Here is a 27061-nt window from a genome sequence, read left to right as displayed (position 1 = left end):
ATTGCAGAACAGTCTGCAATGGACAAGGCATGCTGAACCACTGGCATGATGTAACAGTACATAATTCCATTCTGTATGCCAGTTTACAATCGTTTAGGTGGTGTGCTTAATATTTCACTAGAGGAAAAAATGTTGTCCTAGGGTGCATTCTATACAGGAATCTCTGTAATACGAGAATCTCAGTAACCCTGTCTCATATAAAAGTGACTGGAAAGATTCAATTTTAGCCCTGAGAATGAAGTCATACATAAAATGGAACAAGTAATAGGTTTATTCCATGCTGGAAAGAGAAGAAAGAAAACGCAATGTTTTGGCTGTGGAGCCTTCTTCAGATTTAAGAAAGAGAGGACAGTCAGCAAAGATAATATAGTGTGGGAAAACAAAAGCCAGGGGAGAGGAGGAGGCGGGAGCAGGGGAGAGGCAGAGTGGCCAATCAAGTGCTGCGAGGTTAAAAGAGGTGAGGAGAGGTGTGAAACGAAACCTACAAATGAATAGAGAGAATTAGAAGAAAACAAGTCTGTTGTTGAGAGAAGGGGGAAGGTATGAGCCAAGTTTCAGGATAATTTTAGTTTCTGATGTCTTTCTGCTATAAGAGTTAAGAAACCGAAACAGAGAGATCAGTGTGATCATGGCCGTCAGATTTGAAATGAGAAACTATGGGCTTGGAGAAATCTTTAATCTTCACAGCCCTTACATGTTCTCTGAAGTGGTCTCTGAGTCTCCTTCCTGTTTCCCCAATATAGATGGCTGGGCGTTTACCGCAAGAGATACAGTAAATAAGGTTGTCATCCGAGTGAATTGTCCTGAGGGGCCTTGAATGAGTGTGGTGTTAGATTTGTAAAACATTGTGCTTTTAATTTGACATCTTATGACAGTGAATCTCTAGGGCTGAAAGTAATCCAAAACCTTAAAGAAAAACAATGTTGGTAAACTTGACAGCTACACTTTGATGCAGGTTACTGAGCGAGTAGTATAATAATGGGAGAGTTGCAATAACCTTACTCAGTGGCCTATCTGTCTTGTGTCTTTTTCTTACGTTCTATGGCAGTGTGTCTTTATAATAAGCAGCAAAGTATTGGTAACTTGAAATTGTATAAAAGACTTATATTTGTTTTCCTTCTGTTTTCATTAACTCTCCAGCCCAAGGATACATAACCAGGCCCGCTGCACTGGTAATGCCAGCTCCCCCCAGGCTTGAGGGCTGTCCTCCTGGCCTGGAGTGCTTGTATCAGGTAACCACAATACTGCATTCCTACGTTATTGTTGTTTTTATTTGTCTTTGTCATTGCTTTTTTTTCTCCTCTTGTATGTTAAAAAATCACTTCCCAGTGTATTTCTCAGTAACCCAAAACTGCAATTTCAGTCTTCTCTACACCGAACTAGTGATTCTAATTTATATTCGTTTAAAAGTAAAATTTCCTGTACTTTTATCTGTCCAGGGACTCTCCTTTTGACATACAGTTAGTCAAATATTTCTTTTGATAGGATTGAAAAAAGCTTTGTACACATATCCAGATTTTAAAAAAATAAATAACTTTGATCTCTCCATTAGTGTCAAATTACCAACCCAGTGCATGGTGTCATTTTCATTGCCCAACGACTTCTTGGTTGTGCATGTTAAATTTACTTGTTCTTATGTGTTATTATGTGTGTTGTGTTCTTTTAATTTGAGAAGAAAAATGTCTGCATTTTCCTGCCTAATATATTAACCAGCATGGATGTTTGTTCTTAAAACAACTGGCTTGGCCAATTGCACATTTTTCAGAAAGTGGAGCTTCTTGAAGGTAAAAGTTAAAATTATGTTGTAAGCATCACTATTAACAAGATTCTGGTCTTCTCAAAGTAAGATGTCCAGGGGACTGTTTCACAAAGCAATATTACTAAGTTAACCGAATACCTGTTTTGAACATGTTGATTTTCAGTTTAGCAAAGCAGGATTTAATTGTGTCCAGTTAAGTAAGAATAGCAACATAACCTTTTTTAACCTGCTGCAGGACATGTTAAATTAAACATGTTCTATATATGCATCCTGTTTATTTTAAAACTTCTATTTACACTAAAAATTTCTAAACAAACTCACTTTCCTAACCAACATGATCACAGCATAATAATAATAATGTTACTTTATTAGCCCTATACAATTTCTTGCATTAGGAATTTGTCTTTTCACATACCCCAGCTTGCTCTCCATGAGACACAGACAGGGAGAGAAGCTTGGGGTCAGAGCGCAGGGTCAGCCATTGTACATTACCCCTGGAGCAGTTGGGGTTAAGTGCCCTGCTCAGGGGCCCAACAGAGTAGGATTCCTCTTCCAGCTGCAGGATTTGAACTGGCAACCTTCCAGTCACAGATCCTTAGCCACAGAGCCACTGCTCCATGGTGGCATACTGGTATAACACAGTAAAAATATTCCTTCCACATTACAAAGATGTTTGTAAAGTAGCAACAATAATTCTAAACATTTGCATTAGATAATAGATAACAGGATACATGGACAAATGGTTTTTGGTTGAAAGGGGATGCCATTGAAATAACTGAACTGAATATGCGGAACTCCAGGCACAACCATTCCATCGACAGTGAGAAAGTGATCCCTAACACTTAGACTCCTCATGTGTCATTGCTGACACCTTGAAACTTGAAAAAAATACTGTGGGGGGTATTATACACTAGAGTAGTGTTTTACGATTGGAAAGAGATAAGAAGGTTTAACCTGCACGATGCACGAAATTTGGCTTTTGAAGGATTTATTCATGTTACAGGTCTACAGAGAGCTGTAAAGGATCATTATGTTGATAAATGGTTAACATATTAATACATTAATATATTTATATTTGTAATGCAAATTCTTAAAAGGTGTCTTTAAGTTATTTTTTTACATTTCTTAGTTCTTTCTGGCTGCAACCCTAACAACCAATATGAGATTAAGAATGGCCTTGACCAACCACTTTTCTTTATGCAATTGAAGAGAGCAACTGCTTGAACAAGTACTGTACTTCTTTGGGACCTTCAGTTCCTATACCATAAAGATTCATAATTATATTGGTCAGGAGGTTATAACTGGTTATAACTACATCCAGGTGGATGCTGCACATTGGTGGTGGTGGAGGGGAGTCCCCATTACCTGTAAAGCGCTAGAGTGGAATGTCCAGAAAAGCGCTATATGAGTGTAAGCAATTATTCTTAATTATTATTATTATAACTGTGAGCCGCCCTTTAAGATTTAAGAGCTGCTGGTATCCCTGCTGTCTTCAAGAGACAGAGTTCATTTTGATGTAAGAACGATATATCAACAGTACTAATTTTTTATTGCACTGCAGGTGAGATCTGTGAATAGATCTTGAACAGTTGGCAGGATCCAAAAGAAATGGGGAGGCTGTATTCAATAAATGTTCACCACTGCAGATAACTATAAAGTGGAATTTCCAAGAGACCTTGATATCAAAATAAAAGCTGTAATGACTGCTGCCTGTTCTCTTCTAGTAAGTATACCTTTACAAACTATTTACTGGTTCCACCAAAATGCCAAACTGCTCACCAAAATCTTGGTTAAATTTTAATTAAAACATTAGATTAATCCAAAGTGTTCACTAAACAAAAGCCTAAATATCACTGTATTTGCACAAAGACCAAAAAGAACTAAATATATTTGTGAAATGTATTTTAACAATGCTTTTGTATGTTTATCAATTTGTCATTTTTATTTTTTTAGGATTTCATGTTCTGTGAACACAAATGCTGAAAAGCTTTTTCTTCAGAAAAGGTGAGGTATTCTTTTAAAAAACTCTCAAGATTGTTTCTCATATATACTGTATGGAATATTATCTCACTCAATTAGCATGACTACAAGTTACAGATAATGGAGCAACTGCACTTTCTATTCAGATGAATAGCTTGATATTTCTCTGTGTTTCACAGTTGAAAAAAATTACACAAAAGCTTTTTCCAATGTTACACAGTTCCAATTTATTACAATTCCACAGTTACAATGTTCACAGTTCCAAACATTCTTGGCTCAAATAACAAAGAATAAATGGAGCACCTATTACATACTGCGGTACTAGATTTAAATGTATATTTAAAGATTACAGTATTTATATATTTGAGAGCTCCATTCTGTTCTGTTACATTCAATGAGGGTTTAGAGAAACACAGCTATGTATGAAGATGTCAAACTATAGCAGACTTAACCATGTAAGAATATAGGACTTTGGGCATTTTGGAAAACAGTTTATTAAAATTACAACTAAATGCAAAAATATGCAAATTAATATCAACATAAAACAGCATGAATTCCAGAAGAAAATAGCTCATGTGTTTAATAATAAGCAAGTAAGCAGCCTCTGTTTATAGTTTATTTCCTTCTTAAAGAACAGTATTTCTAGTTGGAACAATATAAACACAGGAGCCAGATTTTGATCACTGGCAAATAATGTTACATCACTTGTGCGAGTTACCAAGCTAAAGGTTGGGCCATGGTTTAACAATGCAATTTCCACAACAATAATATTCTGAACGGAGTTTCAGCACAAGATCTGGCGGTTTTAAATGAGAAGTGTAACGGTGTGGAAGTGGGCGGTGCCGCAGCGAGCACCGGTAAAAAGCCAACACCACTATCTGAGGGACAGCAGGTTAGCAGGAACCGAAAACAACACTAAAAGTGTGGGGAAAAAATCCAACAAAAAGCAAAGAAATGTGTGCCGCTGTGCCTCGCGATATCCAGGCTGGGCTTGGGCTATGTAATGGGTCCAGCCTGGGGAAAAGAAGCCACTTAGCACAGCAGTGACCAGACTGGACTTCAACGGGGCCCGTCTGGTAGACCAGGGTGCGTAAGGCCAACAACAAAATAAAAAAACTCCAAAGTGTGTGAGAAAGTGTCTGCCTGCCCCGGTGAAAATACGTGACGGGACAGGCCAAAAGGAAATAAAAAGAAAAAGATCGACGGCTTTATGCGGGTACAGTCCCCTCTGGGACTGCTGGTGAAAAGATGCTCCCCTTCCGAGGGCTGCTCTGTTCGTCCCTTGAGGGAGGGGGAGGGGGGCGGACTGGGGGGGTCCAGTGTGCCTTCATAGAGCCCTCACAACTGCGGCTCATCCTCAAAAAAACAGAACAGCTGTGACGTCAAAAGCGAGGCACTCCACACTGGACACGCCCCCGCATAATGCCACAGAGGAAATCATTTCAAAGTTCAGGAGCTAAGCAAATCTGAATTTATTCCCAGCAGTTGGTTAAAAGATACCAGAGCTTGAGTAAGACACTTTCCCAAGACTGGGAATTATCCTTCTTTTTCTTCTTTCACCACTTTCTAAGGCTTAAATATTTTTTTTTTCTGATATGCTGATCAGAAGTGAACACAATATTCCGAGGTCTTACTGTTGAATTCTAAAACCTAGCTTCCTTGGATTTCAATTTAGTACTTTTTCCCCATACACCCAAGCAATCCATGTACCTTTTATTGCTTTCCAGTTTGTGCTTGAACAGGGCTGCAGTGACAAAGGTTGCTCTTATCAGACTTCACCACCTACAGTACCAAGTCATGATGTGATGACATGAGGGCTCTCTTCCAGCAGGTGTGACAGAGCCAGTGTTTCTGCACACTCCCTTCTGTAAATTTTAAACGTCATACAACACTTCCAGATCACTGTCCCAAATGTCAAGGCCTGAGCACACAACAGCTATAATTTTCATGCCATAAAGTCTTTTCAGTACGACAAAAAGTAATTTAACATTTTATTCAAACATGAAACTTGTGTTTACTGTTGGTGTTTACTGCTTTAATACAGATCTACTAATATTTTCTACCCTAAAACTGTGATGTTACATTTGTCACAGATTAGTATGTGTACAGTACCACTTTTTGTCAACATATCACTTTATGGCATTACAGCTGCGTTTAACACTAACACTCTTGACCAAATCAGGTCTAAAGGACTTAATTCTACAGAATTTGTGGTAGATGAGTGATGTTCCCATAGCATGCTTCCCGAATTCATGGGGGGAGTTGGGATGATCATAATATTAGCATTGTATTTGATGTGATCTTAGTTTTTGATGTGATTTTTAGTTTTAATATGAGTACCTTTTGATTTCTTAAGCATTTCAATACAAATTAGTATATTCATTCTATTTTCTCCCTGTTTTGCAGATCCACACAGGATATCCAGATTTCTTTTACTTCATCATAATGTGACCATCATGTCCTGGACTTGAAGACCTCAAGAGGACTTTTGTCATGAGTCCCCTTGTGTTCACATGTCCCTGGTGGCCTTGGTCATGTGTGTGAGTGTAAACGTGTATGTTTGTGCGAGACAGTGTTGGTGCAGCTGGATGTTTCTGCTGTTGCCCAGAAGCTGTGATTGTGCAATGTTCACTTAGCACCCATGGGTACAAGAGGAGATATGGAAGAACAGACCCCCAGTGGGCCAATGGATCTTCAGGGAATGGGAGTCTCTCTCCTAGCAGGAAGCTCTTTCTTCCCTAGTGTCAGGTCACCCCCCAAGCACACAAAAGAGGTTTCATCTCAATAGTATCACCATCAATAAGGCTACATACTACCTAAACTTCTGCTAATGAATAATAATGGATACAATGCAGCATTCACTAAATTATGTCTTTGTGTGGATTTTACAATTGACAATAGATTTTTTAATCATGTTCTGTGACATCTTGAAGTTGAAAGATTTATAATGTTATAGCCTAGAAAAAAAGAAGAAACTGACAAATTATCTTTTAAATAAAATACATTTAACATTTCTCTTTTAGTAGTTTAAGTAGGTAGCTACCTCAGTGTGCGTGGGTTGCAAAGGAACAGGTGAAGGTTTATTCCATGCTGAAAAGAGAAGAAAAGAAACAATGTTTCAGCTGTGGAGCCTTCTTCGGTGAAGAAGCCTATACAGCTGAAAAGTTGTGTTTCTTTTCTTCTCTTTTCAGCGTGGAATTAACATTTCTTTTTGTTGGGGAAATGATAATCAGTTGCTGCCATGCTTTTACTACCTAGAAAATTATGTGTATTTCTCTGAATGCTTCATATATCTGTTATTATGTATTTCTCATGAGCCATTGAATTAATGCTTTATGTGGTTTTAATGACATGCTACCATTTCTGTTTTCTTTATTTTAAAAGTTGCTTCGATTCCATTTAATGGTTCTGTATCCTGGTCCCCTGTCTCCTGAATTTTGCTCCAACTGAGTTCTTAATCACGTGCTAATTTATTTAAATATTTCCATCCTTATTTTCATATTTGCTTTCAGCAAAAGTTCACTGGAATTTGTAATTTGGTACCAACGCTGTACTTATACGTGTGTTTCAGTACTGCCTTCATTCAGGAATGTGAAATCAAATGTGACCAACCAGATTTATGCGGAAGAAAAAAACACTGTGGGATTGTCTGGTGCATTGTTATTGGCATCTGTGTGTTTTCATTATAATACCTTTTGACCGCATTTTTGTCAAAAATGCCTGTGAAAATTCTTAACAAATTGAGGAGATTATAGGTTTGCTTGTTGAGGCGTTAGGAAATCAAGAATTGTACTTTAGCTAACGATTTTTAAAGTCAAATCAGAATAAATAACCCTTAACCAAATAAGCATATAAGTTAAAAACACTTATAAATATCGAAGATCAAAGGACCTGCGTATTAGAAACTAGTGATCCCTCAGGATAAGAATTGAGGATTACTTGAGGATTAAACATTTCTGACAAAAACAAAACAACAGCAGTGTATTCCACAGCGTTCTTTAGAATTGCTCATGTAAGCTCTTTTCATTTTTTCTGCAGGAAAATAGCTATATTTTCTTACTACAGATACTCAGAGCATCAAACCAATTTATATTGCGGTTTAAACGGGGGGAATATCTGTGGATTATTCTAGCGGTTTGTGCTCGATGTTTCAGTTATTGATTGCATTTCCTGTATGTCTTATTATTAGACCTTAGAATGAGGCTTCAAGGCTCTGGTGTCGATCCGTTACACTGTTGCAAGGTGGCGTTTTTCTTTGGAATGAACAGCTAAAAGAAAATAAAAGACATTGTGATTTAATTTTGCATCACTACCTTGTGTTTATTGGTGAGTATGCTTGTTTTTTATGTACTGTCTAAATTTCAGTGGGTAGTTTACTATATTGTAGTATTTCAAAAATTGATGCATCTGATGCATACCCTTTCAAGCTCTCATGTATGGCTAAAACCATGAAGATATACAGTATATAAGTAGGTGGTGCTAAACACGTCTTTTCCCAAAATGATACAGTACATGAACAGTTCTTGGTGGAGATTGCTGTATTTCACGCATTGTATAGAAATGTAATCCAAAGAGTGAAATAAATGTCTGAGAAATGTGCTTTAAGTGGGCCAGCGCGTTTACTGTATGTGCTTCGTTCACTGTGACAGGAATTCACGCAGGTGCATCTAAGGGATTGGTTTACGGGAAATTCGATGAAATAACCTCGTAGTCATTGGACATTATATGACCAATCGTGCGCAGTGGAAAATATAAAAAAACCGTAATATGTAATATCTCGACTGCAATTCTAGTGCGCAATAAACGTGTGAAACGAACGGTTTAAATTAATTCAACTAGCATATTAATATAACTGATGTGATCGAGACAGTAAGTTTATTATTATTAGTAGTAGTAGCAGCAGTAACACAGTACATCATGTCACAATTAAGAACAATGACAAGGCAAATTTTCAATTTTTGTAACACGATATTAAAACAAACTTTCATGACTCAATGTTGTTATATTGAATGTTTGAGCCTTATTATTGTTGTGATGTTTTTACAGCATGTACTGTAGTTAAATAAAAATATATGGAAAGGCCACACTGAGCACACGAAGGTTAGCGACGAGATGACGAAATGTTACAGTATGTCCATCAAATGTGAAAGGAATACAACCTGTTGAGACTGTTCTTTTAGATAAAGATACAAAACAATGCTATTTGGGGGTAATTAGATTCGTCATGATAATAGTTCTCAATGTTACCTATTTACGTCGCTTTACACAGGGGCCAAAGCCCTTCGTTAGTGCGATAGGCACGTTGCCTTCATTAAAAAATACTGTTTCCAATTGCTTATCCCCAAATCAGTAGTGACTGTTTTTTAGATAATTTGGGAACGTGCCTATGTTGCTATGAACCATTATGTTTGAACTGTACAGCTGCAAAGTTTTTTAATCATCTGACCAATGATGATTTGCGTTTGACCTGGTGTAGCTAGGCTGGCAGTAATGACATCATTGCTGCTAGTGTGTTGCATGGTGGTGGAGCAGATTTTTTTATGTACTGTATGTTGTTTCTGCCACAAAGAGCAAATTCATTAATTTCTTAAATGACTCTTGGAAAATAGTTGTTGATTTTGCTAGGAAATAATGCAATTGAGCATTGGGATGGAGCATTACAAATAGCAACAAATCTGGCTAGATGTGGAAAAGATGTGGGAAGATGTAGAAAATACTGGAACAATGCACAGAATTCTTAGACCAATGCTGGACATTACTACAGGTACTGCAAATAAATGAAAATAAAAAAAGAAACACATGAGACACAGCTGTCCGAGCTAAAGGGTAAGATTTTCAGCAAAGATACTACATATACAGTGTTCCCCCCTTGTTACCTGACCTCATCAGATCTGACAAGCTAAGAAAGACTAAGGCTTTTTGTGATGAAAGATCTGCAAGGAAAACCAGCATGCTGCTGCAAGCCTTTCTCGAAGAGCAGTAGGAGGCGCTCTTCCATCTGTACCAGAATGTATGAAAGAAAACATGGGCTCTGGGAATTTAGATGTGATGTCAAACTGAAATCCTGACAGCTTGGCCATTCACCATACAGTATATGATTTTAGTTTGGAACTCGTACAGTATGTGGTTATCCATTCCCGATGCACAGTAGCTGGAAGACTTTATACCTGTGTGTAACATGTAACAGCCGGTTATTTATAACTAATATTGTTATTTAAATATTGCTTTGACATGTGCTCATGTACAGTATAAGTAAGCTGAGGTAAGTAGGTGTCAGATACCAGCTAGGTGAGTGAGTGCTAGCAGAACTAAATGTCAACACCAGATGGTGCTAGTTTTCCTTTTCAGAGGAGAATATATGAAAAATAGTGAATATTAAATATTGAAAAAATACAAAATACAAATTCACTCTTTTTAATTGAATTGTTATTAGCTGTAATAATTTGCAGTAAAAGTATTGAATTTTATCAACTAAGTGATAACTAATTTGTATTTCTTCAATTAAGCGATTTCTATTAACAAGTCAGTGGGCAGACCTGTAATATATGAGTTTTAAACAAAATTATATGTAAATTCCCTGCTATACTCCCTTCAAAGAGTACACCAATTACTATTCAATTACTCCAAGAGCATCAGGTAGAGGAAAAATGTGATATTCACCATTACAGCATTGTAAGGTGTCGCTTATAAGCACCAGTTGAGTAGCGCAAGCATATACCATGAAGTCCACAAACACTTATTGTTCTTCTCTAAATGTGTGTAAAATGGACAATATTGTTTTGCAAAAGTACCTTTTATTTCAACTAAATTATTTACACGGCAGGTTCAATTACATGCGGTGTAGTTTCATGCAATCTTTGTGTTTAAGTTCATATGTGATTTTGCAAGTGTGAACCCTGGCATCCTGGAACATTTTCAGTTATGTTAGCATTTTAATAATCTATTGTTTGGCCTCTACTGAGTCGAAGAGCTGAATTATGCTGTATTGTGTGAAACCCGTATTACATGGTTCTGTTATAGTTGTTATACAGTTGACATCTGTTGTACTGACATGTAAGCTAACACAAACTATTTAATGCTTTCAGCCAACTACGAAGGCAAAAGCAAAAAGCATCTGCAGCATTCCCCTCGCTCTGTCCCTCAGGATTCGTTACCACAACTGCATACGTAATGTTGCCAGCACCCCCAACTATGCCAGGCTGTCCCCCTGGACTGGAATACCTGACTCAGGTGATGTTTATCATCACTTATTGATTTGCTGTTGTGCAAAAGTAATAGATATATTATTCTACTGTTATATAGGTCTACTGATATTCATATTGTTCTACTGTTTTCACCCAGTGTTTTATCTTCTTTATGCAAAAACACAATTATATAGTGATCCTGTATTGAATTTGAGCTTTGAAGCTAATGGTAAATCTGAACAAAAGGTACTGAATGAAACCTCTGTCTTTGAAAATGATTTTCCATTTTCCTCGCAGATTGACCAGTTGCTTGTTCAGCAAAAAGTGGAGCTTGTGGAAGGTATTGTGACCAGAATATATTGACACTAAAACTATGTGTGTGTCTGTATTGGGAGAATGATGGCACAATGCAATTTCTGTGCTATTTACACTCTTTTCAGCAGTCTAAATTAAAGCCAAAAAATTAAAAAAATTATGCAACTGTTATATTCATTGTGTTTGCCCTCCAACTGGGATAGGCTCTGGGTTATTGTGACCATTGCCAGAAATAACCAGCTTTTTGAGATGTATGGCTTAATTGCATACAATATAGCACTTGTCATTGCAAAGGATCTCAAAGACGTTATGCATACTGTATATCAAGGCGGGCAGAGAATCACTTCATCACTGAAGTGCAGCACTCACCTGGCAGGAGTCATTATGCACCAGCATCCCTACTACAAGGGCGGAAGAGAACAAAATTGTTTCACCAAGTGAATTAAAGGAAAACTTTAGATAGGCCAGTGTGTGCAAGCCCATAGCAGACATTATTCAGGACCCTGGGCTTAAGACATTTTAAGACGTTTAATACTGCTGCACCTGCTACAGCACAGTGTCCCCAGTCACCAGAGTGGGGCACTGGTTTTCAGTGGTGGGTTTCGCCTGCTGGTCCACCAACATGGTTTACAGCAACACCCTTTCCATGTACTTAACTTCTGAGGTTGTGCTTGAAAATTCCAGCTTATGATAGAGTCTGTAACATCTGAGTTCATTGTTTTTTTGTCTACACATTGCATGCACATCAATTTTTAGACACGTTTAAATCAGTCTTCTTTCATTGCCTAATAGTTATTTGGACTAAGAAAAGACTAAGAAATTGCCTGTTGAAGTAAGCCTGTACTTGAAAGTGTTTTTGACTAAATTGCTCAGATTGAAATAATTATAAACTCTGATTTAGAAAATGGGTGACAATGGTGCCAGTTAGCACCCCTGCCTCTCAGTTCTAGGTCCCTGGGTTTGGTCATAGACCTGGACACATTCTGTCTGGAATCTGAATGTTCTTATTAATTAGGATACTTGAGGTCTTTAAGTTTGTCTCTGTGTACTTGTGTGTATGTGCTCTGTAACATGGTGTCCCATCTAGGATGTGGTCTCAACCATCGCTCTTTGCTTCTGGAACAGGTTCAAGGTTTCAGCGACCTTTAGCAAAAATAATTGCTGGATGAATGGATTCCGGGAAAACAGAACCCCTTGTGCTCTTTTTGTTTCAGCTCTTGTAGGCTTTGAGAGTAACAACAAATATGAAATTAAAAATGTGTTGGGACAGAATGTCTTCTATGCAGTGGAGGAAAATGACTGCCTAACTCGCCAGTGCTGTGGACCCTTGCGGTCTTTTACTATACATGTTTTGGATAACTTTGGACAAGAAGTAATAAGTGTGACCAGACCATTGAACTGCGATCGTTGCTGTTGTCCATGCTGTCTTCAAGAGGTACAATAATCCTTAAAATCCCGTCATTTCTTTCTGTATGGCAGGATTTTTGTCTTTGCAGTATGTAGAAAATTGAGAAGAACAAATTACAGTTACATGTACAGTATGCATTTCATTTATATGCCAAGTGTCTCATCAGAACAAAACCTTTCCCATGTGCTTGCCAAGTTAGAAATATAAAACAGCCAAGGAAAGATGTGATTATAGTAAAAATGCCAAAATCGTTAAAAAATGGGTCTGGCTATAATGACAAAGTTGCTTTGCCTAATTAATCAAGTCAGTTTATGTTAACATACTGTAATAAGTTTTAATGAACTATGACAGCCGTTTTTTTCTTCTTTCTAATTATATTGTTCAGTAGGATTAACTGTTTATTAGATCAGAGTTGTTCATTTGCTGCCTTTTTTTCCCTCCACAGTTAGAAATTCAATCCCCTCCTGGAAATACTGTTGGATATGTTGTTCAAACTTGGCACCCTTTCTTTCCCAAATTCACCATTCAGAATGAGAGAAAGGAGCCAGTTCTGAAACTTTCGGGTCCTTTCTGTGGTTGGAACTGCTTGCCAGACATTGACTTTGAGGTATTGTTTTCCGAAATAATATATTCAATATGATGTATTCAATAATAATTAGCATCCCATCCTGAACAGTGAAATCTGTTTATACATTGTATATATTTAAAATACATTGAAAAGTGTTGGAACTAAAAGTGTGGAATTAATAAGCCACTCATTGCCAACCACTGAGACAGTCTATTAACTTGACACCAGGTTCTAACATTTTGATTCAGTAATTTGGCTAGATTGTAATAAAGACGAGAAAGACTAGGTTTGCAAGAATATTTGGAGTAGCTTGCCTGGAGGAGGAACATTTTGGCAGCCTTGCTGTAAAATGAGGCCACCCACCCCGTAGTATTGAGCTGGTGAGTTTTCGCAGGGGTGTAGGAGGGCTAGCGGGAGGTTTACACGCAAAGGGAAGTTCCGGGTGCGAAACTTATGTACACAGGCAAGCGGAAGTGAGAGATTAGGATTTAACCTTCCTTCCGAATTTCTATTAGAACTTTTATGATTCTATTAAGCCAGTATAATAAGAAAGGTGTTTTCTACTTGGATCTGTATGTGTAAATGTACATTAGTAAACATGTAAATCACACTAATCGAATTAAAAATTAGAATGGAGTGTCATTGTCCTAACTGTCTTTTATGGTGCAGGTTTTGACTTTAGATGAAACAGCTAAAATTGGCAGGATCAGTAAGCAGTGGACTGGGCTCCTTCGAGAAGCTTTCACAGACGCAGATAACTTTGGAGTTCAGTTTCCTTTAGATCTTGACGTCAGAATGAAAGCAGTTCTGATTGGTGCCTGTTTTCTGATTGTAAGTACATCAGAATAAAATTAATTATTTTGGCAATAAACTGTGACATAGATTGACTAGTCTTGAGTGCATGCTTAACCATTTAGCAATCCATATTTTATCCAATTATGTTTTTGCTTGTGCTGGATCCTGAGGGACACTGCACATCACAGTATGTTAAGTGAAAATGTGCATTTTTAATCTTTCGTGTGAACATACTGTTTTTTTTTTTGTCTTTAGGACTTCATGTTCTTTGAAAGCAACCAGTAATGGAAAGTCATGAAGAGGGCACTTTAGAAGGACATTTTGGTTACACCCACGTAATGCTGTTTTACTGCACCTGGATTAATTTTGTTTTAATTTATGTTTGCAAAGTCCAAGAAATTGTGTGAAATCTAATGGGAAGAGCTTCCCAAAAACTTAAGAACAGTTTGAGACTTACATTTTGGGTGTAAAAGATATATTAGAGTGGCTTTGGATATAGTAACTATGAACGTAACTGTCTGTCAATTTGAGGTGGGAATATGCAATATTAATAGTTAGTGGAATTTACATAACTGGCAACAAAAACTACAAAGAGTACAAATAGCTTTTAATGGCAACTACTGAGATCTGCCTATAACATCGTTGAGGAATCCTGGCTCAGGAGAGTCTGTGCGTCTGCAGGTTTTCATTCCAGCTCAGCTCAGTTGTTTGAGCTCAGCTGTTCTCCTTGAGCTCAATCGGCTCATTATTACCTTAATGAGGTTCTCCCAGCTCCTCACAGCTGCTGCTTTGAAGAGACCTTGAAAAGCTGTAGACAGATGGGCCCTCTAGGACCAGTACTGGACACCCCCTGGTTTATAGAGTAAAGAGAATACCATTAAAGGGTTAGTAAACCATTCGTTTTAAGAGACAAGGAAAGAATGTAAAGAACTGATTGACTTTAATATCTGAAAATTCAAAAGCATCTTTATGTACTAAACCTGTAAATACCACAATAAATACCATCCTTTACCTGTCTCTAAATTACCCCATTTCATCTTGATGGCTTGATACTCAGTCCAGGCTAGACGTTCACAAAACATTAATATACTAAAAAGAAGCTTATTTAAATAAACCCAAAGGCTGATTTGAGAAATTCTATAGATCATATAAAACTGCAGCTTCAAAATACAATTTACCTTAAAAAATGTACTTAAAGGAAGTTGCTTATAATTATACAACTTGAAAGAATATATTTAAGTGGAATATGTGTAGTTTCATGATGTTTGGGATACCAAATATAAGCTCTGAGAACTGGATACACTCAAAAGCATGCAGTAGAGAGATGTGAGTTATAGAAGGATGTTTTATTTTACTGCATTCTGTTACTAGCCTGTATTTTGTGCAAAAATTACTGTTTCTCTTTATCTTTATCTAAAAGCTGTTTTCACCAGATGTTAATTTCCTGTATTTATCGCTTTGAATGTTTTGTTTTATTATATTCATGAGTTTCCCTTTTGTTTTATATTTAAAAATAAGGATGAAAATATTTATTTTTGTTGTGTTTGTATTGGTTTAAAGAAGTTACAGGTATTTAAAACATTGTAAACTGTAATTCCTTACTTAAAAGCAAAAGTGAGCCAGTTTCATAACTATTACCTGTTCAACACTTGTATGCAAATTATGACATGCTGAAAAATAATAAACACAGCTTTAAATATGAGCTCATACCTTTCAACTAATTCATTCTAAGAGGTTTTTTATTAATGTCTTTGTAAGAAAGGAACTTGGATTAAACTGTTTAATTTTAAAATAAAACTTTAAATTTTGTATTAATCTGCTAAATAGTAACTTTGGTTTGGAGTGGAAAGTTACATAAACATACCCAGAGGTTTAGCAGGAATTACAGTTAATTTAATCTTGGGTTCATATGTTCAATGCTTTGGAAACAGTCAAGTACAGGAAGGATAACTACAGTCTACAGCAGTTTATTACCCTCTGACAAGTGTTTCCTGAGATGCATGTTTCCTGCATGTGTCATACTCAAGTGCTTAGTTTAACACTAGAAAGTCAGGATCTAAAAGAGTTGACAAAGCATAGACTTAACACATTAACAGCTGTGGCTCAGAAAAACATGAAGGGCTGGGGAAATATCTATAGAGTGGATTCCTAGAGAACCAAATATGTTTGTCCTAATGAAAGCATTTGTGTTGAAATGTTGACAGTTTGTGAAATAATAAATATATTTTGGATTATATTGTGTGCATCCAGTCAGCTCTGTTTTTTATATTGCTTTTTCTTTGGATAGTATCTCCATGATATTTATTTGCTCATAACAGGAATGATTTTAAATATTTGGTTTATGATTGCCATTGGGATGCCATGGGGGTACAGTGGTTAGTATTGTTGCCTCGCAGTACTGGACAACCCTGGGTTAAATTTTGGACCTGGGGTGCTACTGTATATTATCGAGTACATTCTCCATGTGTTGATGTGGATTTCCTCTGGGCCCTCTGGTTTCGTCCCACAGCCCAAAGACATACTGGTAGGTTAATTGGCTTCTGAGAAAACTGGGCCTGGAGTGAGCATGTCTGTATTTATGTCTGTATGTGCTCTGCCATGGACTGACATCTTGTCTAGGGTGTATCCTACCTTGTGCCTGTTGCTTGCTGGGATAGGCTCCAGCTCACCCATGACCACGTATTAGATTAAGCTGTTAGTACACCTTTGTGTTGTTCAGTTTCAACAGCTTTTATTGGTTTTACAAAACAACAGTGAAGGGGAGCTGGACCAATTGGAGAATCTAGTCCTCCATGTTCAAATGTCAAATACAGATTTTTTTAGTAAAAGCTCAAAATGCAGATGTTTCATTTTTGTACCCTGCCTCTTGTTTCCACACTGGTTTGAGCCAAGACATCATCATCATTTTGGTACAGAGAACCAAAGTGTATGATTCATAAGTGATGATGTTTTGCAGAGTACAGTATATGATATACACTTGTTATCCATTACTAATCATCATACAGAGGAGAGCAATAAAGTATTGGCTACATCTAAAAAGCAGTGACCAAAACTCCTACTACCACAAGACTCCGCTGAGCCGAGATCTGAGCCCAAGGAAGAGCCCTCTGAGCCAGCTGGTCCTGAATCACACTGCCCTGAACCACACTGACACTAGCCAGCCTCAGGACAGCACTTGTAGAGCACCCCAATTTAGAGTCAACCAAATCACCACACACATCAGAACACAAAAACAACACAAACTGGAAAGCTCCTGAAACATGAACTATAAACAGACAGTACATGCTATCTTATAATATTTGACCAAGAAACAGCAAAAGGAACAGACCCTGATGAAGTATAGGCTAAGTGACCACTGTCTGGCCATAGAAACTGGGACACACCTGGCTGCCTAGCCACTTATTAACATTGACATATTTAGACAATTTCCGCCTGGAATTTCCTCCCCCTTAAACATTTGTTATATCTCTGCAGCAGAACATAGCAGGAGACTGGTTCAGGTCTTAAATTGAAGCTAACCCCCTTGGCTTTGAGTGTGAATAGTCAAATTTCTTATATTACTTAATGTGTCCACTCAGCAGACAAACATATGAAAAAAAAACAGCTGGCGAACATGTTTTTTTGGTCTCCAGAGGTCAGATTTTTCAACTATATGCATGTCAAGGGCCTGGAAATGATTTGAAAACCTTGTCCTAGGTGACTACCAGCTTGGATAAAAATCTGGGACAAATTGATTAATTAAAAAAATTCTTCATCATGTTTTGTGAAGACTGGACCTGGAATGAAATTAATAAATTAATAAAAAATCATGAAAATATTGAAAATAAGAATAATAACCATTGCAATTGCTATAAAAACCTTTAGACACTGCTAGAGAGCCTTTATCTGCTGTTATGCAATGACAAAAAACCTCAGAGTTGCCTTCTGGTGTGGAAAAAAAGGAGCACTGATAAGAAACTGATAAAAAACTGATTGATTACCCCTTCTGAGTCAATGATTGACAGCTAAAAATGCAGCCTGAAGCTTCTAGAGGAAGTCTCACTCCCTAAGGGCTCTGAATGGCTGAAAATACAATGAATGACAGCGGTTTTTACCAATCAAATCGCCTTATTTCTGGCGGTCGTTCTTCAAACATTTACTACGTAATCAATAACGTTTACTAGTCTCTAGCTCTTGGGATAAACTAGTCTGGGTTATTTTGGATATATATCATGCTCAAGAATAAGGTAAAAACATGGGATATATATATTTGCTGGTTTTTGCTTTTGCAGTTTTGTTGGTAAAAGTGTATGATATTGACATGCTGTGCTTGCCGGGTTGCTGTGTTTTTTTTTATTGGGATTCTGCTAGTTCATTAATTTATTGGTTTATGGCATAATAGTGTCATGTCTGTGGAAACAAACTTTATGGTTTTGTTGTGGTGATATTGGAGAATACGGGCATGTGAGAAAATTTGTGTAGCAGTTTCAAACAAACGTTGTTTATCTCGCGTTTATCTTAAAAATAAAAAGTGTCATCTGGGGAGACAGGAGTGCCCCTCGGTGACCGCGATCCGGACTAACAGGTTAGGAAAGACAGACTATGCTCCCACCGCCAGCAGGGAGAAAGAGAGACAGAGATGTACTTTCTGTTGCACTGTGAGAAATACTACGGGATTAGACAAACACTCTTCCCTAAAATACCAAATCAAATCCCCGAATCCCCACACCTGCCAGGATCACAACAGCTCCCAAGTCTACTGGGAGAGGGCAAAGGGAACTCAATTGAACTGGCAGCCCAGTATGTGACCTCCTCTCACAGCCTGAGGAACAGTGAGCTTGTTTCTCAATAATGTTCTATGTGTTGTACTGTATGTTGTATGTCCTATGATGTATTTGCATTGTAAATGTATATAGATGTTGTGTTAATTGGGTGGAATGTAGGTTTGCAGAAAGAGATTTACAGTAACTGCAAGTTGTATTCTATTTAGTTTAGAAAGCAGTTTATCTCTTCTTTTGTTCTTTGTAGAACTGTGACTTTTAAGAATTGTTTTTTTTTCTATGTGTTTAGAATGTAGGCCTTTGGGATGCTTTTTTAAACTTGTACATAGCATAACTTGCATGTTGTGTGTTTATGATGTGTCCAGTTTATGTTTTGTACTGACGTTTTAAATATTTTTTTTAACCTAGTGTGCCTGAATTATTACTGTTTTCACCAAAGCTGTGCCACAGAACACATGTGCCTCTAAATATACCAACCTGAATGGTAAAAACATGGCAGAAATCTTTAGAAGTTGGGTGTTAATCTTACTTATTGATTTATCTGCTTGGTCAGTTCCTGATATTTCTCATGTTTTTGTAACATTTCATAATGACATTTCTCAAGTTTTCATTTGTAACAATATCCTTGTGTATTGTACTCGTATATGGAAAATCATCTCTGTCACTTTATTTGGGATTTTGAAATAAGTGGGGAAAAAGATCAAGAGCATTTATTTAAAACTGCTAGTACTTGCCAGAGTGTGATTGTGATATTCACGATCAATGGTTCTAAGCAAAAGCACATGCACTGGCCAGTTTCTTTCCAAAGTGTGATAGAAAGAGAGGTACTGTCATATAGCTAAATGCAATTTGATCAAAATAATCAGTGAAATTATGATTAGGTTCAACTTCAGTGACTGAGAGGAAAAAAATAAAGATATGGGTAATCTATAGGTATATAAATAGGTATTTTATGTATTAAAAGCAATAAGAAAGTTGGAAGCAAATTTTTAATTTCAGGAAATATTTACCATGATGTCATACTTGATTTTACTGATGTTCCCTAAAACTAACACTTGGTGGTGCCAGAGTTATATATTCAATCAGAATGAAGCATTAACATTAAGCAGAACTGGGCTAGGGTTTAATTTTAGGGACTAAAAAGTTTAGAATTATAAAGAAGCTTTAGGGGCTTATTGGCTAGTATTACATTGGATAATATTCTTATAGACACACTGAACAGATACAAATGCACACATATTGAATAACAAATTAATTGAATATGATATTGGAAAACTTACTTTCATGTATTTTTAACTCTTTAAGGTCACAATTTTCTTTTGTATAGTTACAGTACTGTATATATGATGTGATAAATTCAAATGTGATCTTTCTGCTCTCTCATTTTGAGTTCATTAGATATTCATTCAATACATATTGGCTAGAACACAGCATACTGTATGCATTGACGATGTTAAAATCTGAGCAGGAAGAAATCCAAGGAAATTCCATGCAGGCATGTTGACGTTTACAGTATGTGCTAATTAGATTGGGCCTATACTTCTGATGACCCGAACAGCCAATCAGACTTGAACTTGACCACTGTGGGCACTGGCAAAATGTTTTTATTTGACCATTTCAGACAGATGCTTTTTATTTTCCTCAATCATTCCCTGCATTGTTTTCTCTTCATAATTTCATAGTTCAGACCACTTTAGCCCACAGCACTGCAGAGATCATAGCAAGATGTGTTAATGTGCTTTACAGACTTGGCTCAGTTTGTATAAATTATACAATGACTGTGTAGAGCCCAATATTATTTTGTGGAGGGAACATGTAAACACCAAATCTGCCCAAAGTTACTTGTTTAGTTTCCACTCTTGGTTTCTTAGATAGTTTATTGTGCGTTTCTCACTGGCTGTGAAGCTCTGTGACTAATGAAGAGATGCAGAGAGACAGCACAGTGATGTCATTGTTGTAACCAGGAAAGGGATAGCTGTGAGAAGGGCTTGGTTTTACGAGAAAAAAAAAATGTTGCATTCAATACTATAATGGACCAGAAACAAACGTGGGGAAAAGAGAGAGAGAAAAACAGGTGGAGCTGCATTTAAATGTTTTATGTAAATATTATAAATATGAACAGATTCATTTATACAAATAAGGTATATCCTGTCACTTCAGAACTGTGTTGAATACTGAATGTGAGTAGTTGTCATATATTGCTTTCATGGGATATCTTTCATCGAGTAAAGAAATATTAAGTAAAACTCTAACGATAAATATCAAAAGCCTATTATGAATTCCACCTTCTGTCTGATTTAAGAGTCAAAATCTTAAGTAAGATTTTGTTTTGTTTTCCTTATTACAGGTAAATGTATTGAAAGTATCTGTGTCTCTGGGTTAGACAGTACAGCCTTGTATATTCACTATATCTAAAACCTATATTACTTATGTGGCCTTATATATGATTAATAGGTCATTCATTTATCCTCACATTTTCTAACTGCTTTATCTAGAACATGGTCCTGGGGAAGTCAGAGCCTATGCCAGCAAGCAAGGTGCATAAGGCAGGAAATGCCCTGGATGACAAGAGTCCATCACAGTTAAAAGGTCTTATGTAAACTATTGCGATTTATTCTGTTTCTGTTGGGGTTTCCCCAAAAGTGCGCAGAAGTTGAGGAAAACCAGTTTTGTAAAGGCCAACATTTTTTCACTAAAAAGCCCTGATTTTCAGGAAACTCTTGAGGTTTACAGGGTATAATTTACTTACATTACTGTCGTCTGCAGTTTAAGGAAGATGTTACTCAGAAAGTAGGTCCACAAACTTTTCTTACGTGCATAAACGTCACATGATTGTTTGCCTCAGAAAAGTTATATAAAACATAAAACAGTTGTCAATTGTATTTGGGCACAAACACCATATAAGATTCATGGCTTACAAAAATGTACTGTAAGTACTTCACAACAAGGTGGAAAAATTGAAGTGCCCACAGAACGTGTTTTCAAAATTATTTCAGGCTCCTTGACATCCAATAGTTTATGCTTGTGACATGGTTTTAAAAAGCCATATTCCCATGTGGACTGTTATGTAGCATCAGCAGCAAAATAATTATTGTTAGAATTTAAACATCATAAGACCTTTTTTCATATAGAGAAGAAATCTTTCTTTCTGTAAATATTTTTGTTCTAGAATAATCTGGGTTGCAAATATGTTGACAAAACATTTAACAATATTTGTTGTGATATAACAGTTTGTTGGAGTTGTTTGTTTCAGTCCAAAGAGGCTAGTAGTGCATCCTCAGCTCTAGATACAATCATCCTTTTTTCTCTTCTTATTGTAGAAGCATTCCAAAAAAGAAGACAATTAAGTTTGTCCTAAATGTATATACAGCACGTATAGGAAAAACACAGATTAAAAGCTAGATTAATTTGATTTCTAGAGAGTTACTCTTAAATAAGGTTATGGTATAGATAAAAAGTACAGTACTTCCAAATACTGTTGCAAACATACGTTTCTGGATTCTACATCTGAAACAAAATTATTCACTAATTAATTAAGTCTTATTGTTAAGAGTACAACATTTTTTAAATGTAGGTTTATTGATTCCTCCTTCATCCTTGCAAGTTGTACTTAATGTTTTCATTAACTAAACTCATAGAAGGGCAATACTTAGGTATGTTTGCACTGCAACTTTGTAAAAAATAATTTTACTGTATGTGTTCATCCCCTCAATGATAAAACAAGGCTTTATTTTGTGCCTAACTCTTGATTCCTGTCTTGAATGGTGCAGTTCATTCCATCTTCTGCAGTTTCCTATTTTTAGTTTCACTGAGATGCCACAGGAGCAATTACGTGAGTCTTCAATTTTATGTTATAGAAAAATGTGACAACGTGTTAATATGCCCACCTCATTGAGTCTGCACACGCAGTCATTTGGAAATACTGAGAATGAAAACACTTCTAAACAAGTATTTTTAAGGATAATTACAAGGAGAAATCTAAAGCTTTTCTTATAGTGGGGCTAAACAAACAAAAGCATTCCTGTCCAACTTTTTCTTTGTTCCAAGCTCAAAAGGGTAACTGCTGGGTAGAGACTGACAAAAAACAAGGATCTTACTGTGAAAATTTTAGTTATTTGGTTTGCAAAGATATTTTTAGGTGAAGGAAGCAAAGTATTTTCCATAAATGTGCACTATTCTTAAGTTCTTTTATAAATACATTGTAAATTGATTTATTACATTCTCTATCACTTTTTTGGTGGTAAAACTCAATATCTGCCATGTCTACAAAATATTATGCATGGTCGACTAAAAAAATTGATTAACATAATTTTTATGAATGTTAAATTAAAATGAATTTCACTTTAAAACTCATCTTGATCTAACTTGAATTTAATTGCAAAATGAATTTATAATTGTTCTCCTATGAAATTGAAAATTTGCTACTTACTAACATTCTTAATTCCAAACAGATGGTTAGAGCTTTCTATTTATACTAAAGATAAAATTAAAATTTGACATAAAAATAAGAACATAAGTAGGTTACAAACAAGAGAAAGGTATTTAGACCACTTGGCTTCTTCAGTAAATAATATCTAATTGATTCATACTGTATATTGATTGAAGCTACAGTATATAGATCATATTATATCTGCTATGCTTGCCCTTTAAAATAAAGAACTCATGGTCAAAAGAGTGCCCTGGAATTAAACTAAAAAAGAAACTCTTTCCCATAAAACACTATTTCCTTTTCTATCACAGCTGATAAAGACTTATCAGAACATGTACCACATGTGTCTAACAGTGTAACAGAGAAGAAAACAGAAAAGTAATTTGTTAATTTGTGAGTGTATTGTTGTTAACATTGCTGTTAAAATGTCAGTGTATCTGGAAATTTCCTGTATCTGCATGTGAAGCACAGTCTTGTTAAACAAAGGTTTTACAACAGACATCTGTGTAAAGCCAGGGTTAAAAAAAACAGTGGGACTGAATGAGGGTGCAAAATCTGTGAAAACAACACAATAAATGTCTAAAGAAAACAAAGGAGCCTATTTCAACCTCCTTGGGGCTAGATGCACCAAACAGAGCAATTTTAAGAAAAAGCTTTTTTACTACATCTACACATAGTGAACGATCTAATAGTAAAACTATTAGATCTGCTTGCTGAATTACGGTTCATTTGAAGTACTCAAGAGAAGTTCTACTTCATATTGCTCAGCTGAGTGCTATGCTATTTGTATAAACAGGGTGAGCTATAAGCCCATGTGACACATAGTTTGTATATACTATATGATAGACAGGAATTCTTTATACATACAATATATTGTATGTGTTTGTGTAAGAAAGTGGGAGCCCTGTACATACAGTATCCTTGCCTTCTCTTTGAAAATATGTTAACTATATGATAAGGAAACTATCTACAAATATAGCTTTTTTTATTTATTTCTTGGAACCAATACGCATACAGATTATGTGTGGTAATCAAACTCAGCCATTTTTTAATAGCACTAGCATATAAAAGAGAACTGATGAAAGATCAGTCAAGAATAGGATTCTGTGCGATTTCAGTTCTGCAGTCTGAGCCTTTCAAAACTTTTAAAATGTCCTGTAAAATTCCACCTTGGACTTTGGAGCAACTTGGAACAAGTGGGAGCCAATTACAATGGCATAATCCTAGATGACATCAAATAGCATTGAATTCTGCATTGAAGAGAGTTGCTTGTTTGGGGTAGAGATATTTACCATATTTGTAGTAGGTGCAGAGTAACTCAGGGCAAGGAGTATGTCTTACAGATGGTGATGGAATCCTGACTGGGGTTGCCACAAATGCAGCAGAATATCAGAACTGTTGCAGCAGGCCCATCTTTGCTTTTTATCTCAGTTAGAGTTACTGCTGCAAACACGATAGCTAATGTCCTTAATTGCCTCTCGCTCATTACGTCATTTATTGAAACATAGGTTCGACAAAAAAAAAGTGTTAAAGATTTTTGGTTTGTCATAATTAAATGCTTCCAACCACCAAAACATGTACCACCCGGAATTTAAGTGTTCAGTGTTTTTTTCTACCAGACAGATGTGGAGTGAACTGAGTGAACTGAGGAAAATAACTGCAGGTTAAGGTTTATAGTATAATCCAGAACTTAATAGATGATGCCATTCAGGGTCCAGCAATGATACCACAGTCCAAAAATAATATTAGTAGTTCTACTAAAGGGGAGTGACTTTGGTAACAGTACGGTCGGTCTGCTTTTCTGTCAGCCATTTCGCATTCCTTCCGAGAGCTTCAGTCCTTTTTTATCTATATTTAAATGGACAAAAGAGCGGGGGAGGGAGCACATTCAAGAAATGTTAAAAAAATAAAATAAAAGGAGTGTCTATCATTGATCCAAACTAGTAATTAAGCAGAGCCATTTAACTGAAGTGACTTGATTAAAGGCGAGCATTTAAAATAAAAACTATTTTAGGAAGCCATGAGGCAATTATGGTACAGTCTCAATCAGTCTTGGGGAAACTGGAAATGACGGATGGGATGACTCACCATTGTAATTGAAAAACCAAATGCTGGTGTGAGGACTGGCACCATAAGGAAACATAGCTATTTTCATTCAGCATGAAGGCCTAGGTGGGCCGTTACGGAATGAGGTTTTTCATTGTCCTTTGAAATGCAAGTAGTGGGTTACCACTGTGATGGTTACTCTTTATTCAGCAATTAGTTTGCATGACTATACAGTACTTAGATCGTGCCAGCAGTTTGAAAAGATGAGTGCTTCTTCTGATCATGTGCTATTACAACACAAGGTTTGATGTTAACATTAAAAAATCTTTTGATTCTGTCTCGTTATTGTGTATAGGGGACTATATACTGTAGTTTTAAAGAAAATTAAAACAGGAATGAAACGCATAGCTTGGTGAATTTTGGCTTCAAACCACAGGCATCATCTGGTACTGCTTGACAAAAGGCACTGCTTGTATGGATCTCTTCTTTGAACCTGAAAATAAAGTAAGGTTATAATCTCCTGTTTTAAGGAGATGGCAGGGAGTTATCATAACTTCATATAATATTGGAAAAACGTGTCTTGGTCATTATACTGGTAGTTTTCTGATTGATCTTATGAATTGTTCAAATAAAGTGCCATACATCACAACAGAATTCCAAAATACACTTTCAGGGTCAAGTCAGGAGATACATTTCAATATATGTATCAAATTCTAGTATTCTACTTAAGTAGTACCTCATTAGATATGATGATATTCCTATATATCAATGTCAAATGTAAAGTGTTCTAAATTAACTGTCCAAACTAGTGTACAGCTTGTATAAACTCTAGTGCTGTACTTGTGAATTTCACGCTTCTTCTGCTAAAGAAAAGTGTCATTTTTCACATGAATTCAATCACAAACAGTTTAATGAGGAATGCTTACAAAAGAAATCTTTACCCGTTTTTAGAAAACCAAGGAAAAAAACCAACTCATTTCTTTTATCCTAACAGACTTGGGTATCTATTTCATGAAGTACAATTAAATAAATCTGTTTCTTTGTAGCAACCTTGAAATATCCAAATACCCTTGTTTTGGCTGTGTACAGTATATACAGTATTTGGTCTCCAAAGTGTACAGTAGGAGAATCTTCTTCAAAGGGAAAATGCAGAAAGCAGCAGGTCACAGAACCTGTGCACATTATTCTCACGTTTTTATAGAATTTCATTTAAATACAGTAACCACAAACAGATGTTCCATATTTGCTCTAGCTGCAATAATGAGTCAATATTCCAGAAGTCAATGAGCTGAGATTCCCATTGTCTAATTCATTGAGAATGCCAGACAGAGTGGGCTTTACAATGGTCTGCAGACTGTTATATTTCCAACAGGTTTCACTAAGAGGACACTTCTTTATCCATTCAGTATAGTAATCTTTCAAAACGCAAGACAATCAGACATCTTTTATCATACAATACTCTTTCTCATAACATTGTGTTCCTGTATCAAATGGTAGCATTCTACTTCAGTAGTATGAACTACAGTATAGCACCTTCACAGCATTTCATATCTATATTCCTAGTCAAACTTTTTGTGAACCATTTTAGTGTTATTACAACGGAACAGATAAAAATCAAATTCCCAGGTCCACAGGTCCCCCAACAAATCACAAACAACATTTCCCCTTCCCTATTAGTTTACTGATCATGAAGATGTGCTTTCACTTCTGTTCTGTTGAGGAGAAAATGTAAACCAATTACCTAATAACATTTAACAGATCTCTTATCTCATTTTATAAACCTACAGCAGGGACGAGAACTCACAATGTTTTGTTTT

At 36.3% G+C, this 27061-nt stretch overlaps 1 protein-coding gene across 4 annotated transcripts; it reads left to right on the top strand.

The window, feature by feature from the left end:
* The first annotated feature begins 487 nt into the window (after positions 1-487).
* On the top strand, positions 488-16245 carry LOC148676817 (phospholipid scramblase 1). 4 transcript variants are annotated; one of them, XM_088613650.1, is made up of 12 exons: positions 488-540; positions 1141-1232; positions 3321-3482; positions 3713-3763; positions 6146-8065; positions 9504-9565; positions 10884-10969; positions 11221-11263; positions 12453-12673; positions 13092-13253; positions 13884-14045; positions 14265-16245. In XM_088613650.1, exons 6-12 carry the CDS (start codon positions 9517-9519, stop codon positions 14292-14294), a joined length of 753 nt encoding a protein of 250 aa, XP_088469776.1. In that variant the 5' UTR covers positions 488-540; positions 1141-1232; positions 3321-3482; positions 3713-3763; positions 6146-8065; positions 9504-9516; the 3' UTR covers positions 14295-16245. The 4 variants fall into 4 exon arrangements, with proteins under 4 accessions (XP_088469776.1, XP_088469800.1, XP_088469784.1 ...); XM_088613674.1 differs by lacking the exons at positions 488-540; positions 9504-9565 and having other exon boundaries at positions 927-1232; XM_088613658.1 differs by lacking the exons at positions 488-540; positions 9504-9565 and having other exon boundaries at positions 931-1232; positions 10825-10969.
* Positions 16246-27061: the final 10816 nt, after the last annotated feature.

This window comes from Lepisosteus platostomus, chromosome 2 (assembly GCF_059453375.1).
Source record: "Lepisosteus platostomus isolate fLepPlt1 chromosome 2, fLepPlt1.hap1, whole genome shotgun sequence".
Lineage (NCBI taxonomy): Eukaryota > Metazoa > Chordata > Actinopteri > Semionotiformes > Lepisosteidae > Lepisosteus > Lepisosteus platostomus.
The sequence above is the reverse complement of the archived record's forward strand: the minus strand, read 5'-3'. Positions and strand labels throughout refer to the sequence as shown.

What these genes read in the sequence shown, in the direction of transcription:
- LOC148676817 (XM_088613650.1), top strand. Translation starts at nt 9,517, where the DNA reads ATGAAAATAAAAAAAGAAACACATGAGACACAGCTGTCCGAGCTAAAG. An exon ending in AAAAGTGGAGCTTGTGGAAG is followed by an intron (nt 11,264 to 12,452) that starts GTATTGTGACCA and finishes TTTTTGTTTCAG; the next exon opens with CTCTTGTAGGCTTTGAGAGT. An exon ending in TGCCAGACATTGACTTTGAG is followed by an intron (nt 13,254 to 13,883) that starts GTATTGTTTTCC and finishes TTTATGGTGCAG; the next exon opens with GTTTTGACTTTAGATGAAAC.